Below are 17,861 nucleotides of genomic sequence, written 5' to 3' on the forward strand. Positions count from 1 at the left end.
AGTGTATTGTTTTGGTCACCATCTCAGAAAGTATGGTCTTATTTTTGAATACTGAGTCTAATAACTCTCAAATAAATTATTCTTTCTCTTGGGTACATATCACATTGAAAAAGCCAGAATTCTTTAGTTGTCTACCAAAAACCTTCTATAATTGTATCTGTAGGGATTGTCAGACCCACTTCGGTGTGCAAAAAGTAGCTACATAGATACTGGTTGGTCCCCTTGTTTAGATAAAGCTGCCATATGCAGTCTGCTGTGTCCACTGTACTTAATGAGGACATGGAGGCAATAAGGTACACAATGCACAGAGGGCAGTAAGTGGGGTGTGGAGGTGGTTGGTCAATATGGGTCCAACAGCAAATTTATTCTGGCCATAGTCTGTCCCTCTGGCAGCTCAAGCCCTCAAACCTGTAGGATTTACTTTAAAATTCTTGCTCTGATAATGAAGTTTCCAAACATAAAAAAAATAGTTAGCCTAACTCCAGCAGTAAACCATTGTGCCAGTAGTATTGAAATATACTTGCATCTCTAATATCTGGGACTGAATAAGTCTTTTAACAATGTGTTTAGAATCAGGACAGTAAGACAAATTTGACTCCCCAAAGAAAACCACTTTATTTCACTCTGACCAACCCATTTCCAGAATTTACATACATAAAAGGTTTCATCGTTTAATAATAGTCCTCAAAAAGTGTAAATCAATGCATTCTTTGAGCAAAATAAGCCACTATGAACTGTAGACAATGTGACCACATGCTCCAGCAGAGCGCTTCAATGCAGCCACCTTGTGGAAAAGAGCCACTGTGGCCCTCTCTAAGAGGGCTGAGGACCATCTCCTCCAAAGAGAAGGCACACATTTCCAAAACCAGTTGGCATTAAATACTGTCTACATAGTTTTCCTCATTAGTTAGTCTGATCTTGTCAGGATAAAAATAACTATAAAATGGCTGACAACAGTCATTTAAGAGCAAGAAAGGATTATTCAAGTGAGGTATTGGAGCGGCATGTAAAAACTATGAGATTTACCGATACCATCCACGAGGAAAAAATATCTCAGAGTAACTCCAGACAAGGACGAGACGGCAAACATGTAAAGTGACTCGTGGGAAAATGCAATGGTATCATTACAGTAAACAACAACAGTGGACAGAGAGTGAACTTCACAACACAGTGACATTTATAATATAAATGGCTTTGAATTCACAGGAACCTGTGATATACGGTTAACATGGCTTTGTCAGCTTTTTGCAAGGTAGATACTTCTGTGTTAGCTGTAACATGGTATTCAAAGTAACAAATGGATATAAAAGTGATGGAACTGTGAATATACCATTATACAAAAAAAAAAAATCAAATTCTAATGTAATTAGGCCAACAACAAAAGCATTAAGTTTCTTTGCGGTCATCATGGTTAATACACCAGGTTTTGGCAATGATTGACATTGGGGTTAAAGCAATATTTATTGGTAGAACAAAGACTCAAAAATGTACAATAGATATTCTTTTTAAGAATATCACGAATAGTGAAATCAATATATTGGGTGTTGGAATTTATATATATTTTTGCATATATGCATAAATGAGTGTTTTATAGCTACATTCATTATCAGTATATAAAATAAATTGATGTCATATGAATATTTATGGTAAACAATGCAGCTGGTGTCATGTTTATGAGCCCCTATAGAGGACTGTATGCTATTCATTTTGTTCGAACGTAAAAACATCACTCTAAAAAGGAGCAAAGTGCATAAACTTCCTAAAAGGGGCTTGGCATAAATAACATAACCAATGCCAATGAGTCAGTGCATTTAAAAATGAATAATCTATCATCAACATCTTTGTTCATCGTTGTTCTATGTCATATTAGAGCTTTATAACTGGCCAATGTTTGATGGAAAAGTGAGCATGCATTAATACTGATTTGGCTAAATGGGGGGGGGCATTACTTTAAGAAGTATATAGCTATTTGTATTTCATAGTAGATAACAAGGGGCATTTTTGAGAATGCCTTCCACCAAATCCACTCATGTTTTCTTATCATTTCAGGCTGCAAATCCAAATAATGCGAGGGAACAAGTAGCACAAAATGCTTAACATTTCTCTGTATCTCCGTTCAGCTTTCAGCTCAAGGTCAACAGTGAGCCAGACACGTAGGTTAAATCTCTGATCCTCTTATCAGATACTGCGCTGCATCTGGAACACACCTTGTGTTGTTGTGATACAGGAAAATGGCAATGTCTCTCCATGTCTTTTGCGCGTCTCATCGTGGCAACCTCTGCCCTGTTCGTTAAGGAAAAGCGTTCACCCACAGCCAGCCCAGCAGAGTGCCGAACACCCAGGTTCTCACGTACAGTTTCCTGCCGTTCTCCGTCAGCAGTAATGGCAGTGTCAGCCCCCCCAAGATCATCACTGATGGGAGGGTTTTAGAAAGGTTCAGAGGCAAATGTTTGCCTTCCCCAGGGAACTTGCATATTTTGTCTCCATCCTCCGACTCGTAGAAATCTGTCAGCAGCCTTTGAAAAGACAGATCATTCTCTTAGGGAATTCAGCCCAGCTTAGAAAAGAACAAGTGTACAAAAGCTAAACAGAACATTGCAAAGATCTGTCTGACAAAAGTTCACGTAAGGATTTTTTACAGCAGTTACAGCACAAAAACTACACCTAAATCACACTGGGGCTTTTTTGTGGCTTGGTTGGTGTTGTCAATGTTGGGCTCAGTAGATGACCATTTTCCATCTTGACTATATTCAAGACAACAAATAATTTCAAAACCATATCACAGGCTCTGGACTTTGTCTTTCACGTACCCCGAGTAAAATGATCTTAGGGGTGCAACTAATGATAATTTTCATTATGCATTAATCTGCTGATTTATTTTCTTTAATAATGGTTAGAGAACCACTGGTCTATAGTAAAGGGAACTGCACATTAGAAGATTTTTTTTAGAAGCTAAGATACATACATGTGCTTAAAACTGGTAGCGTGCAGAAGCAAAACATTTGAAAACATCACTGCAGTTTCTATATTCATTGAATAACATGCAATTTCAAGATGATTAATTGTTCCACCCACACACACTTACCGGTCCTTGATTTCAAACCGCTCGTGCAGCCACCTGCGGAAAAACAGTGGCTCTGGAGGAATTTCCTTTATGTCCACGCGGTCAAAGTGTATGTGGACTCGGGGACATTCTTTGCACAAGAATTCTGTCAAACACAAAAAATAAAGAGACTAAACAAAAACAGGATAAGCCTTTCAGCGAAATGGCACGTAGAGCAAGCACTTAAAATCAACACGAGGTGACAATGATAGATTGGAGCGGCTCTGACGCTGTGATGCCAGGGCTCTCTGATTCATGAGAGGAAAGACTGGTAACGTACAACAGCTTGTTGGTCAAACTAGTGCACCAGAGTAAGACAACCAATCCTCAGACAGAATCAGACCAATGCACAGATGTGATAGTGAAATCAGTGAAGAAATGAGACTAAATCAAGTCAAGTGTAAATGTAGAAATATCAGTCAAGTTCAATTTAATGTCCGAAATACTATGTTCAGAGTTTCAACTGAATATTCATTAGTTGTATAATGTCACAAAAATCAGCATCACCCAATACATGTTCCTAAAATAAAAAATGTTTTAAGTTTTTAGTGTCAAGTCAAAATTAAAACTGTCAGAGGACTAATGAAAGAAAAGGATCTGAGAAGGTCAAGCATAAAAATGTAACCAAGTGTGAACGCTCAAGGCTACACATGTATCCCCAGAGACCTTCAAGTTCCTGTTTCCACAACATGCAATATTATCAGGAAACCGGGCAGTGCGGCCAAAAGAGGAAACTTGATCGAAGTCAGCAGCGAAAGATTATTCCACTAGCGGAGAGAGCACCTCAGTCAGCTGCTGCACAGATTTAAAATCGACCAGACACAATATGTGCCACTTCAATAAACACTGACAACTCAATGAAAGACGGAGGAGGAGGAGGAGGAGACACACAAACACATGAGTTATTTCTGCAAGAAGACACATGAAGCCAACGTCACTCTAAAAAGAAAAAACAACATCTGAGCCTCCACTGTCTGCAGCACATTTGTGTTTGTGCGGAACAATGTTCCAAAACACACTTTAAAAACAACTTCCTGGATAGAAGAAGGAAATCAACACTTTGCTCTGTAGTGACAATGCCTCCTAATCTAAATCATCATTTTCAATAAACTCTAAAGCTGAAAATGATTCTTAAAATGTTGAGTCGTCAGAAAACAAAGAGGAGACCAAACTGCTGCTAAAGAGGTGCAGGGAGCTAATTTATTAACAAAAACACTTGATGTTTGATAATTTGTTATGGAAAGTGTTCATTTAATTGAATGCATTGAATTCTCAATCACTAAGATGTTGTTCGGGTGCCTGTGTGGACTAGTTGGTAGAGCGCACGGCCATATATAGAGGATCAGTCCTCGACGCAGTGTTCGAGTCCGACCTGCGGCCCTTTCCTGCATGTCATTCCCCCTCTTTCTCCTCTTTCATGTCTAAGCTGTCACAATAAAGGCCTAAATGCCAAAAGAATGTAATGCTCATTAAAAAAAATACAATGTTGTTCAATATTGAAATCGAGATACAGAAATATGGCAACTAAATATATCAGCTTCAGTGTTTAGAGAAAACCTGTAACTGACAACGTTTCCATCCACAATCAGATGAAAATACTTAATTACAATTTAAACAGCCATTGAATGAAAAACTACTGAAATACGTTTGAACATGTTCAGTATTTATTTCTTGTGATCAGATCAGACAAAATTAAGAGAGTTGCGTTTCTTGAAGTCTCTACTTCTGTTTTCAAGAAACAAACAAATTTCCTCATTTACAACTTCTGGTTGATGAACTACCGACGCAACAAGAGCAGTAAATGGCCCACGAGGCACTGAAATGCCATTCTGATTTGAATAAAAACTTCCTAACCAAAATAAACCCCTGAATACGCACCTGTTAAACTATAACATACTCTAGGCAACAAACAAAAAACTAATACAACAAATAATAAACTATGCAGAGGGAATTTCATTATACAAGCACTGTAACCTAAGGCTGTGTGAATTACATTATAATACTGAATCTGATCTGCAGAAAAAAACATCTGTCTTGGGAAGTAGGTGAGTAAATTAACATTGCCAGAGAAATAGCATGTAATAGAAACTAAAAATCCTTGCTGAGCTGAAGACCTTTATTTATTAAATATATATATCAGCTCTGGACTCCATAGAACGACAGGGATCCATCGCATGCCAAAACAATTACAAAGAGCAAATATATTTAATGTTCGAACTTTCAGAAAATGTACCCTGGTTAGCATTTGCAGCATAATTTGCTACATTTAATATTTTGAACTTGTCTGGCCATTCCTTCAAAAGTGACAAAGTTCAGTCGATATTATAATTTTTATTTTTTTTTACATGTATTGCTCAAATTCCAAATTAGCTACTGGCCCCATCACAAGTTTAAAAATGCTGTTAGCAAGTAATTGTATACTTTATGTTTTGTCCTTTTTTTTAAATTATTAACCGACTACTAATGGTAAACATTCACAGTGAGAGGTTAAATATATTCAAAGAGATTTAATTTTTTTTTGATCAAACTCAATATTAAGTCTATTATCTCTGCCAACTGACATCAATTGTGATACGAATTTTGGAACACAAGTCACATACTTTACACTAGCCATTCCTCAATATTGTACCATCACATACGTGGAAATGATTCAAACTGTTCATACTGATGAAAAACATTTGTCAGATGTTAAGTTTGGACTCTTGTAGCCGCAGTGTGAACGCAGCCTCGAGTCACTTCCTCTTCCTTCTGAAATCACTAAAGTCACCTTCACCACATGAGACCAGGAAGTGCGTGATGACGAGAAGAATGCTTTTCTATTCGCTCTGTTTTGTTTGCTAGAAACACATCGATGTTTATTCCTGACTGAAACGGGATGTTGTTGTTTTTACATTCAAACAGTGCTCGTTGAGCAACCGGGAACACAGAATAATCAAAAACTCCAAAACACGGAGTCATGCTGTTTACAGGAAGACACGGCTGTTGATGGGTAATGTTTGCTATGTGATTAATTACTGGAGGCGGTGAACACAATGTTGCAGGATTGATGATACAAGGCCTGTGTGTCTTTGGATACACCGATCAACAGAAGATAGAGGCAGACTGCAGCTGCTGTTAACTGAAAAAAACACATCTCCTGCCTTAATAACTGATATCTATACGCATTTTTTAAAAATGTAATCAGCTCCACGGGTTTTTGTACGAGTGTTTTCTTTATGTTGATTCTGCCGGCACTATCATTGAATCTTAAGATAGAAATTAGTTAGCTGGTGGATGGCACGTTCCAAGTCAAGGGAAGCAATGCCATGGACGGGTAGAATTCATTTTTAAATCATTTTTGCGAGGGAAGAGTTATAGCTGTTGCTGTACGGACTGCATTTACACTTATTAGCTGAAATCCAGCTCCTGATGTGGTCCGGCCGATACGATCGCTTTCACACCAAAATACCTCCTCTCGTACTTTAACACCTTGCATTAATGTTAGTGTGTTTTCTTATCCACATAGGATATCCAGATAAATGTGAGGTGTAAATGGGCAACAAATGGAATCATTTTGGTTTTCACCATATTACTGTCTGCTACTGTAAATAGTACAACAGGAAAGGAGCGATGACCGGGCAGAATAGAATCATTCTGGAGTCGACTGGTGAGACTACTCTTCTTCTACTCTGTGGGCTGGCCTGGCTAACTCCCCTGGAGGTGGGCTTGCATTTACACGTATTCCAGCTGCATGTGTCCTGTATGACTTTACACCCTACACAAATGAGTATTTTTATTGAACCCATTAGGACAACAGTTCCAGGTCCAGATCACATTGTGAGACCAGGTTAAATGAAGGAAGCTGTTGAAAACAGATTTTAAATCTTCTTTATAAAAGATGCTTGACTGAGATTCCTACACAGGTCTGCGGCCTGATGCCTGCTTACCTGGCATCGATGGCGCAGGTTTTCTTTGACCAGAGGCGTCCAGCGTTCCCTCGTAGGCCACTGTGACGTCATACACAGCGTCCAGGTGGTCCTGCATGGCCTCGAAGGCTACGTGAGAGGCCTTCATTCTGGGTGTAAGTGTGTGTTTCAGGACAGCCAGTCCTATGGAGAGGAACAGAAGTGATACATGATTTATTAAATTAGATTGCCTGATTAAATACAGGTAATATTAACAGTGGGAACATTAAGCATGCCTTATCAGCCTACACAAGATGCAAGCCATGTAATCGCAACTTCATCAGAGTGAGTGTTGCTGAGAACCTTTGTTACAGGTCATCTTCCCATCTGTGCTGTAATTTTCTGTCAACACTCTACTATCAAAATAATGGCTAAAACCCCTCCAAAGTACCTTAACAATAAATACATATATTATGTAAGAACACAGTAATTTTATGTAAATGCTTGTGTTTTGGTCAGTTACTGCACAGTCTGTTGTTCCCCTGTCGACGTGGCACCACCCTCTGCTCACTAATACCTCACTAATAGCAGATAATGTCATGTGCACATGTTGGCTCTCCAGAGCGATTTATTTGGATTAATGGGGGAAGGTGATATTCGGAGCTGTGGTCCAGAGATAGGCTTAATCTCTGCAGAAATGGATGCAGCTTGTGAGTCGACCCAAACACCCCACTGCCCAAAGGCATCACAATAATCATGTTGATGCAACAACTGTATTTAGCTGTGAAATTGTAAAGCTATATCTCAAATTTACATTGCAGATAAATATAATCACCATTTAAATCAGTTTATTTCACGTCCTCATGCTAAAAAAAAAATAAGCAGAAGAGTCATCTCTTTCAAACTGATTCTTTGTGAGCAATACATTCTCTCTTATTGGCCAGCCACAGGTCCATTTAGTCCTCAAAACTTTGAGCTGCACCAGCTGGAATATTCAATAAGCAGTTTTGGTGGACACTGACCAATTCCTGGCACCACACCAGTAATCCAATGATGATAGAAATTAATATAGTTTTTCTCTACAAAGCTCTTCTAATTAATTCTTCAACAAAAGGGGTTCTAAATGTCCAAGACTGATATCATGGGAAATGCTAGTGTTTTTAGAAAAAGGTTCACTTTTTTGTACAGTTCTGAACTTTGCAATACATGATTCTAATAATGACATAAACTAAAAAAATTAACTTTGAAATAATTTTTAAATCCATATGCACAACAGTAGCTTTTAAGGGTGATCACAGATCACACAACAAGAATGAGGGGGCTGTGGCGAACTATAATGCAGCAGTAGAGCAGTAAATGGCTGCTATCTTGAAAGTACCTTCTTTTGTAGCAAAAGCCTGACTGTCAGCGATCACGTTCTTGAGCTCTGGATTATATCGAGTTCCTTCTGGAAAGATGACAAGGTACATCTGCGGGGAGAAAAACACATGAAATCAAAGCCGTTTGGCCAGAATGGAATGTCTAACATTGACATTGGATTTTGTTGAACAAGAAACTGTACTGAACTTATGGTTAGAAGATACACCATTTTCATCACCTCGTTCTTTTGAATCAGTGTGGATTGCAACTGAACTGAAAACTGAGTTTATAGTTATGTAGATTCAACATACTGCTATATCCCTTCCTCTTTTCCCCATTTCAGGTCAACAATTACCAGGAAGTTGTACCCTTCTGATCATTTACTTTAGCACTGTAGTACTGAATGAAATTTATAAGAATCATTCTTTTTCATTTTCTGCAAAATAAGTAGTTGATGTGCCAATGCAGTAGCAAACTGATGAACCAATGCAGCGCTTCATGCTTCATAATGTATGTGTGATTTACTGGAACCTACAGGCAAGTAAGTTTTACTTTAACAATTTGATTTAGAGTTGATTTGATGAATTTCAATCAAACAGGAACAAAGATGAAAATGTACATGTTCATATGAGTGCACGGATTTGTGACAACTGGTTATGTTAACTTTCACCACTTCACAACAGAGCTTTCATATAGTACCTTCAGGTCAACAGGACCACTTCTGTCTACACATGCACGCACACACACTAATCCCCCACAGTTAAATCCCAAAACAGTGATTAAAAACAAGTCCTTTCAACACAATAACACATACTCCTGCATCCAATATCTGATCCGTTTCATTTCATTGGTGCTGGCGACAGAGGTTCAGATGTTCTGTTAATACATACTTAAGAAACTATTCACCTCAAAATCCTAATTACAAGTAGGGTAAGAAGAAATTTTTGGAAGACAGTATTTTGGACGATTATTGCACAAAGCTCTGCAGTGAATTTAGGTGGTGAAAGTTTAAAAAGCTTGTATTGATCATAAAAATTTGGAAAATAAGGCCCCAGATGAAGACATGATTTGTCTGACGGCAGTAACTCAGTCCGTAGGGACTTGGCTTGGGAACCGGAGAGTCGCCAGTTCAAGTCCCTGTGCAGACCACATATGAATTTGGACTGGTAGCTGTTCACTTCCTGGGAATTGCCAAGGTGCCCTTGAGCAAAGGCACCGAACCACCAACTGCTAGGGGCACATGTCATGGGCAGCCCCTTCATTCTGACATCTCTCCATTAGTGCATGTATAGGTCCTGGGCATGTGTGTGGATTTCAGGCCTGTGTGTAATAACTGACAGAGTGAAAATAATGTAATTTCCCCACTGCAGGAACAAAAATCTTAATCTTTGAAGTACTTGCTCTTCTTTGAACATCATTGAAAACTCAACTTCCGTATTAGAGGGGGAAGACATGACCGCATACAGTATGTCAACCTCAATGAGTAAATGTGCATGCCGTCAATAGGCTTATTTAGAACATTTATAAAGTGTACTCACTGGTGCTCCACATTGAGTCTGAGTTAAGAGCTTCTTCTTCATCGCCATTTCATCAAACTTTGCACTTCGTTTCACATAGGCTCCTCCATGCTGAAACAGAAAGATAATCTTATGAGAACAGCAGTGGGGAATGTGATTCAAGTTTAATTTACATCACTACATCCACAATTTACAATGACATCCAAATACTCACACAGTTGCATTACCTGAGAGAAATACCATCCGTACAGCGGGAGCCACTTGAGTCCATCTTTAAGGACGTATCTGACATGGCCGAGAGCACTCTGCCTGATGGCGAGCATGTCAGCAATGATCCAGTCAGCTACAAGGAAAGCCATAGGTAGAGATTAGACATTTACTTCAATCGGTGCTTGACACTAGATTTTGATTAAATGCATTACCTGTACATTGGTGATTAGACAGGTAGATCACATTCTCCTTGTTCTTTGGTATATCTCCATATATAACAATCTACAGAGAAAGCAGGTTGAAGGTATTACAGACTCAAGCAAAATGGTAGACTCATCAGTTTGTAAAATTATTCTACATTAAGATAAAGATTTATTTGTTTTGTTAAATATTTAAACTGCAACAGGGATTTGTTTCCAGTTCAGATTGATTTTTCCCATTTTTACAAAAACTCAACCAGCATAGACCGCAGCTTTTCAATAAACCTAAGAGGATTAATTAAACAGGTCCATTCCAATCTATTCATGTGGCCTCAGTTGGTGGGACAGCACAGACAGTTTATTACACAAATCACATCATATCAGAAATTACATCTGCCCAACAGTTCCAACAAATGTAGACACCCGCAAAAAATGCAATGATCTGCATGGGGTGCTGCATGGGGGTGCATGTAATATTAATTGCAACGTAAAGCCTGCAGGCGCAGCCAGTCAGAGGCAGCTGTCACTTATCAATCAATTTTAGTTATGACTGTGTACTTGTATTTCTATTATCAGAACATATATGAATGGGTAAAATTCCTTATCCTTAATAAACACAGTTCGACACACGGTGACCACACTAACCCACTGAGTTTAGTGCCATTGCCAGATTTACTGCAGGTTTACACGCATTACATGAAGGATCACTCACCTCAACTCCTGTGTAGTTTTCAAAGAAGAACAGGACCATACTCTGGTACATTGAGTACAACCGGTCGTCCAACTTGTGATACACCCTCGCTGGTAAGACAGTTGAGAGTAAACGCCATGTCCCCCATGACAGCAGATAAGCTGGGGCTGTTCCCAGCATGACCGTGGCTGGAAACCAGTACCGCAGCGAGTATGTGTGCACAACAAAGGAAAGCAGCATTTTCCCACCTTTGGCTCCACTAAAGTAACAGAAATCCCTGAAGTAGACTGTACAGTACTACTCTGTGAGCACTGTGAATACGTTGCCTACCCTATCTATCCGACACCACACCTGGCCTACTTTCAGCACACCTGTCCTGATAAGTCAGCATAAGAAAGTGAGAAAGCTGCAGCAAAAGGGGAGTGAGGAGCTAGCTGGCTAAAGCTAATTATAACCTTGTGTGCAAAAGGCAGTTAGCAAAGTCGGCGTAAGCGCTAACGTCCACCCATACTGCAATAGAAAAAACGAAATTAACGGATTAGTATTAACATCTCAGAAGAGCAAATCGGAAAAACACTTAAACCCGAACACTTCCAGTATCGTTAACGTTGTAAGTTAAGAAAAAGCGTTAGCCTACTATTTAACGTGTTTAGCTAGACAGCAAGTTTTACGTTACGCTACATTTGATATAAACTGTCTTCTCTAATGTGGGTACGATAACAGAGTGCAACCCAAACGTCAGCTCAGTTGTTAAAAGGCAAATATGTTCTATTTCTTTCCCTAGTTCATCTTTATCTGGTCAGCTGTTCATAAACTAGCTTCTTGCAGCAAATGTCACACACACGCTTCCCTACGTAATGTAACATCGACGAAGCTGATTGGTCAAATGCCGTGTAGAGGCCAGCCAATGGGCGGGAGCGCATCATGACTTAGATCCTCCTGCAAGTCTGGTCCTGCTTTCCCATACATCCATGCGGCTTTCCCACAAATTACATAGTACATGCATAGTGCCATTTTCAAAAGCAAGTCATAGTGTTTACTTAATTTCTTACAAAAGATTCACATCACATTAATTCCAATTTATAATCTTTAATACAAAATAATTCAATCCGACACGGATATGATTTAGTAATATTTGCAGGGAAGGTGGGGTGATAACAGGGTCTTGCCCATAATGCTATCAGTCATATTGTGCTGACCTGACCTGATACAATTCTTTATTTTACTGGGCTTGGCCTGATAAAGTGGCTCCAAAAGCTGGGTGCAAAGACAAAGAGGCAAGTAAATGTTACAGCTAAAAACTAATTTAATCATCTACTTGGCAAATCACTGTTCTATAGTGTTTGCATTATACTTTATGAACCTAACATATTACACATGCATGTATCAAATACTTTAGAAATAGTAACAGCTGTTTGTCAAAACTACAAATTCTCAAGTAAGAATTTAGTACATTTAAAGTATTGTAGTATATGAGTCATTTTGTCACTTTCCATCTCTGCTGCCTAAACATGACTGATAAGTGTGAGTACACACTGTGATACATCAGCTTGTTAATTTGCCATCTGTCACCCAGTGACACGGCTGAATGGACACTTTTGAAGGTTGATCCATCAAACCACTATGATTTGTCCTTTTCAAAACCAAGTGGTTACTCGCAAATTAAATTCATCTTGTCACAAGTTAATTTCAATAAAACCTGGAAAATAATAAATTACATCACTCAAAAAAAAGTGATATCTGTTTTGGTCCAGAGGGCATCTGCAGCGTGTATACTGTTGCCAATTGCAGATCAAGTAACATTGTTTCTTAAACAACTCTTTATTTGAAAGAACATGAGAAAACCAATGATCAAATCAAATTAAAAAAAGTATTTATTAAAAATGACATCACAAAACATTTCTGTAAGGATACAATGTGTTATCTCCATAAGAGTGTTAAACTGGCTCAGAAAGTATTTTTAAAATCACAGCGTTATGAATAAAAACCAATCCTAAGGCTCACTCTCTGCCTTGTTGATTACATACTAATTTATAGGAAAAAATGCAAATAATAAAGTCTCAACATGCATTATGTAAAAGCAGTTTTCCATGTTTCACAGTAACTTAGGGCGCTGTTGAATGATTGCTAGTTCTCAGCGGTAACATGTTTCCATGGTAACCGGGGACTAAAGTCTTTCAAAACTGAATATTTCAGAGGATTTATATAAAGCCCCTGAATACAAGCAGGATGATAAACCTGCACAAGAGGAACACTGTAAGGTAGAAACTGAGTTTATGTGACCAGGCACAACATAAATTTCAACTCAAGTCGTAGTTATCATATGACAGCCGCTTCAAATGTGTGATACTATCTGAAATAAAATCACAAAAAAATGAGAGATACAATTACTAATGACATAATAAAGGAATTTAGCAATTAACACAGATTGTGTAAAACAAAACGTCTCACCCAGCACCCACTGCTCAGACAGGATCCTGCTTCCCTCTGGTCTCCTGCCGCTGTACTTCCCGATGCAGATACCAGCCTGTCGCACAGTTTTGCAGACTGTTCCTCCACAGAGCTGGATCAGCTCCACCAGACTCTGAGTGGGTGGCTGGGAGTGATGGGATACAAACATGGCTGGCTGGCCTTGGAACAGGTCCTGCTGGTGCTCCCCGGCAGACAGGTGCCTCTGGAGACGACAAATCTAAGAAGAGAAACTGACAGGTAATGACCTTCCAAATTAACTCTTTTCAGAGAGGTACAGTCAGGATACGGTGACGCAGAAGCTGATCATGTTCAGCTTCTCTGTAAAAAAACAAAAAAGAAAAAAAAAAAAACACACCAGAAGAACAGACAACAGCTCGACATGCTGACAGCATGCTCATCTGGAAACTACAGGAAGTTACTTGTCCAAGAATAAATTCAGTCCAATCATCTTTTTTTCTATTAACTCATTGGAGTTTGTAATTACTTTATCAGTTTCAAGTCAACTTAAAATGTCCTGTTACAACATTTAGAGTAAGTTAAACCCACTCAGGTGTTTTCAGTTACTCTGATTAATTAGACCTCTAGTCTGGTTGAAGCTGAAAATTACATTATATCACCAAACTCATCTGCAGGTAATGCCTATTGTTATTCATTCGAATAACAATAGGCATTTTTTTACCTGCAGATGCTTTGACTTGTTATAGTAGAACAAGCACAGGTGTTTCTAATAATATGTCCCTGATTAATATAAGTGTCCCAGTAAGCCATGACAGTGTGACAGTGAGTCAGCATGCACGTTAGCAGGACCCTGAAAGTAAAGCAGCTAAACGGAAATTAGCTGCTTCAGTTTCACGGTTTTACAACAGTGTTTTTCCTGCTGTGACATGTCAAACTGTTTCCAGTAAAAAAAAAAAGGCCCTACCACTGCAACAAAGCTAACAGGAAAGTGAGGGAGCCGTCCGTCAAGTATGGTACAGTATATACACGTCCACAGTCCTGAGAAGAGGCCTAATAAGGCAACATAAGTGAAAACACCTGTGTGGGCGGACTATAGGTGTGTAGGGCCTTTAAGAATTCTAATTATGAGTTGAATTAATGTCCATCTGATTGTTCACTAAATTCATCAAAATAAGTTTGTTCTAAAATGTTACATTGATATACTTCCCAGCATAAATCGTGTGTTTGGATTTCAAGAAACTTTCTCTCTAGTAGTTATAGTGAATTTCTCTCATAAAGATTAAAATAATACTAACCATGATGATAACTTCAATCTGCATAACACCAACCTGGCACATTTACATCATATTGACGTTGATGAATGTGTGCTGTCCCTGATAAATAAATTAAAGGACAATTCCGGCGCAAAATGAACCTAGGGGTTAATAACATGTGTACCGAGTCAAACGTTCTCTGGGATCGGTTTTCATGCTAATTGAATGCGTCTCTAGCTTTAAACAAGTTACCGCAAACCGGTAGTTAGCTGCTAACGCTTGCTTTCGGGGCAGAGGGTAAATTGCTATTTTATACCACTAACAAGGCTCAAAATAGCACCACACTTCAACAGTAGCATAACGAGGGTCCCTACATGTAAACCGAAGCATTGAGAACTCTGTAAGTGTACGGACAGTTTATTAAAAATATAGATTATAAAATCACAAACGCTGTGTTTGAGCTATGTTACTGGTTGCACGGCGTTCGTCGTTCGACTGCTCATGACTGTTTTCCAAGATGGCGCCTGCATGTAAACATGAACGCTACTGTCTTTATCTTTTTAATAAACTGTCTGTACACTTACAAAGTTCTCAATGCTTCAGTTTGCATGTAGGGACCCTCATTATGCTGCCATTGAAGTGTGGTGCTATTTTGAGCCTTGTTAGTGGTATAAAATAGTTTTACCCTCTGCCCCGAAAGCTAGCGTTAGCAGCTAACCAACGGTTTGCGATAGCTTGTTTAAAGCTAGAGACGCATTCGATTAGCATGAAAACAGATCCCAGAGAAAGTTTGACTCTGTACACATATGTTATTAACCCCTAGGTTCATTTTGCGCCGGAATTGTCCTTTAAGTATTCACTTAAACCCAGAAGGATATCAATTGTTAGTCATCACAGCCACCAATTTGAAACTGTGATTCAATACTGAAACTGGCCTGAAGGTGGCTGCTAGTGATACAGCTGAAGCTGTGAGAATTTGGCACGTGAAAAACAGCCACTACTGAAATTTAATAGCAACTAGCTTTTGTTAGTATGAGTAAACATTTCTAAGTCATTGCTGAACTTACTACAGTTTAGTACAGTAGAATAACATTAACTAACTTTAAACAAAATATTCACCACTATTTAAGTTAACCTTTAACTTTAAGGCAGCCTTATATTTTTAGATTTAAATAACACCAAATCCCATCAGAATCCCATTAAATAAGACAATTCCTTGCTCACTGTTGAACTTGCGTACAGGTGAATTACAATGGCATCCTATGTGCCTGGTTTCATTTCAGCAGCACACATTGTTCATAGTGTATTGTCAACTCTGTCTAACTAGATAGCATGTGAATCTCTTTGAGGCTCTGTTTCTTTTTGGGTTTAGTGAGTGATACCCTAAGCTCTCACCACAGGCCTACTCTGTATCCAGCAGGGGTCAGTTGCTAAACTGAAGGGGACAATCTGCTCTATTCTAAAGTTGAATGCCAGGAAACAAGCTTTAACGCTTTTAGTCTTTTGTCAATGTTCACACAGGTTTCACTTAACGTCAAGTAATCAAGGACTGGTCAGAGGGTTCAGAGACAGGGTCAGGTTAACATTAACCCACATTGTGTACTTTAAAAGGGAATGATTGAAGAATATATGTAAGGTCTATTTTGTGAGAAAGGAGGCTTTAAAAACTAGGATAAATACAAAGAATACATTAACAGAGAGTTCAGCAGAAGTCACATTGTCTGCTTGTAGCATGAGGGCATGTTTAGTGGGTGGTATGTTCCCGTCCCTGTGTGTTCAACTGTTGACATTAAAGTTTGAGTGATTCAGCCTAAACACCTGAAAGAAATCAATGTTTTTAGAATGACGACAAGTCCTTCCTCTTTGGTAATGTACCTTAAATATGTTGCATTTCCCTTATACAGTAACTATTACATCAGCCTACTTCCTACAATTCTGTTTTGGTATTTCTATCCAACTGCACAGGGCAAATCTACGGCTTTCCTGTCAGAAAATTAAAAATGGTGCAGTTAACACTAAAATGTGATTATGCCATGGTAAAATGACTATTCAGTACACCATATAAAGCTCAATCGATCTACAATTACTTTGCAGACTGTTAAAAATGGACCATGGTCTGTCTGTATTTCAATGATTTTACAGTTAGTGGGAGTAAAGAGTGAAGCTACTGAATCAATAGGAGATTGTCTTTGATGGAGGCACATTCCTGCAGTATAGGACAAAACATCCTCCTATGTCAATGCCTTTCCTGCACTACACACCTGCAATCTGTTCCCCAGAGCCCTCAGACAGACTTCAGCAAAAACGTGGTTGGAATAATGCTGCAATTAGGGGGAAATGCCCCAAACTTTCCATTTGTGTCTTGCAGGACAGTCATTATAACAGGTAAAAGTTGTATATGGCTGTATCATTATATGTTGTGGGGAGCCAGTTCCCTAATTTTTCTAGAAAAACGTAACCCAAGGGTGATTCATTTTCAGAACCATTTTCTACTTAAAAACATTTTTTCTTTAAGCCACAGAAAAACAACTTACTAATTCAATCTTTTCAGGCATGTTGTCTGAAAAATACTCAGAACATGCCTAAAAATGACAACACTGCCTTTAATAATTCTGGAAAATATCCAATCTTTTTATAGAATATGTATTAGTATTAGGTCTGATCATTTACAGTATTAACAGTCACGCTTGACAGATTCACAATGTGTGGGATCACTTTTTGTCTGCTATTTCAAGCTAGTGTAGACGTGAAAGTTTGGGACAGGATACAGAAAACACCCACGACTTGCCCACATATTCAAAAGCTTTCCAAATCTCTCATCTAACAAGGTAGCCTCCACTTACAAAACTGCATTTTCTTGTAAGAGAAAATAAAGAAACAAACAACTTTCTGATAACTTTTTTTTTTTTTTTATCTGAAAGGGTAAGAGCAAATCATGCTTCATTATACTTATGACTCAGATAGAGATCTGCCAAGTACATTTCATCTAATTCTTGCAAAAACCTACCCTGAAGCAAAGGCAAATAAAAAAGCCTAAGACTATTTTGTGGTCAGAGGTCATCAAGTGGCAACTTTAGTTTGTACCAATAACAGATGATATGAGACTTTGTGGACTGTGAGACACGAAGAAAGACCTGGGAATTTTGGATGGTTTTATAACATTATGAACTTGTGAAATAAATCAAACTGGTGAAAAAAAGAAATGGAAAAAAAG

General features: G+C 38.6%; 2 protein-coding genes across 6 annotated transcripts in view; both read right to left on the minus strand.

Moving 5' to 3' along the window:
- Window positions 1–590: 590 nt before the first annotated feature.
- On the minus strand, window positions 591–11,831 carry agpat5 (1-acylglycerol-3-phosphate O-acyltransferase 5 (lysophosphatidic acid acyltransferase, epsilon)). The gene is made up of 8 exons (XM_031303751.2): window positions 10,986–11,831; window positions 10,286–10,355; window positions 10,091–10,206; window positions 9,885–9,974; window positions 8,366–8,456; window positions 7,030–7,191; window positions 3,086–3,209; window positions 591–2,516 (listed from the first exon to the last, which is right to left on the minus strand). Exons 1-8 carry the CDS (start codon window positions 11,202–11,204, stop codon window positions 2,291–2,293), a joined length of 1,098 nt encoding a protein of 365 aa, XP_031159611.1. The 5' UTR covers window positions 11,205–11,831; the 3' UTR covers window positions 591–2,290.
- Window positions 11,832–12,823: 992 nt separating this feature from the next.
- mcph1 (microcephalin 1) overlaps window positions 12,824–17,861 on the minus strand; it is a 32,803-nt gene continuing 27,765 nt past the window's right edge. For 3 of the 5 annotated variants that reach the window (XM_031303827.2, XM_031303826.2, XM_031303818.2), the window contains 2 exons: window positions 13,416–13,653; window positions 12,824–13,317 (listed from right to left, as the gene is read on the minus strand). In XM_031303827.2, the coding sequence (XP_031159687.1) occupies window positions 13,265–13,317; window positions 13,416–13,653 (291 nt within the window). In that variant the 3' untranslated portion in view covers window positions 12,824–13,264. Of the gene's footprint in view, window positions 13,318–13,415; window positions 13,667–17,861 lie in introns of all 5 variants that reach the window. The other 2 variants (XM_031303831.2, XM_031303837.2) reach the window with 2 other exon arrangements.

Source organism: Sander lucioperca, chromosome 15 (assembly GCF_008315115.2).
Source record: "Sander lucioperca isolate FBNREF2018 chromosome 15, SLUC_FBN_1.2, whole genome shotgun sequence".
Lineage (NCBI taxonomy): Eukaryota > Metazoa > Chordata > Actinopteri > Perciformes > Percidae > Sander > Sander lucioperca.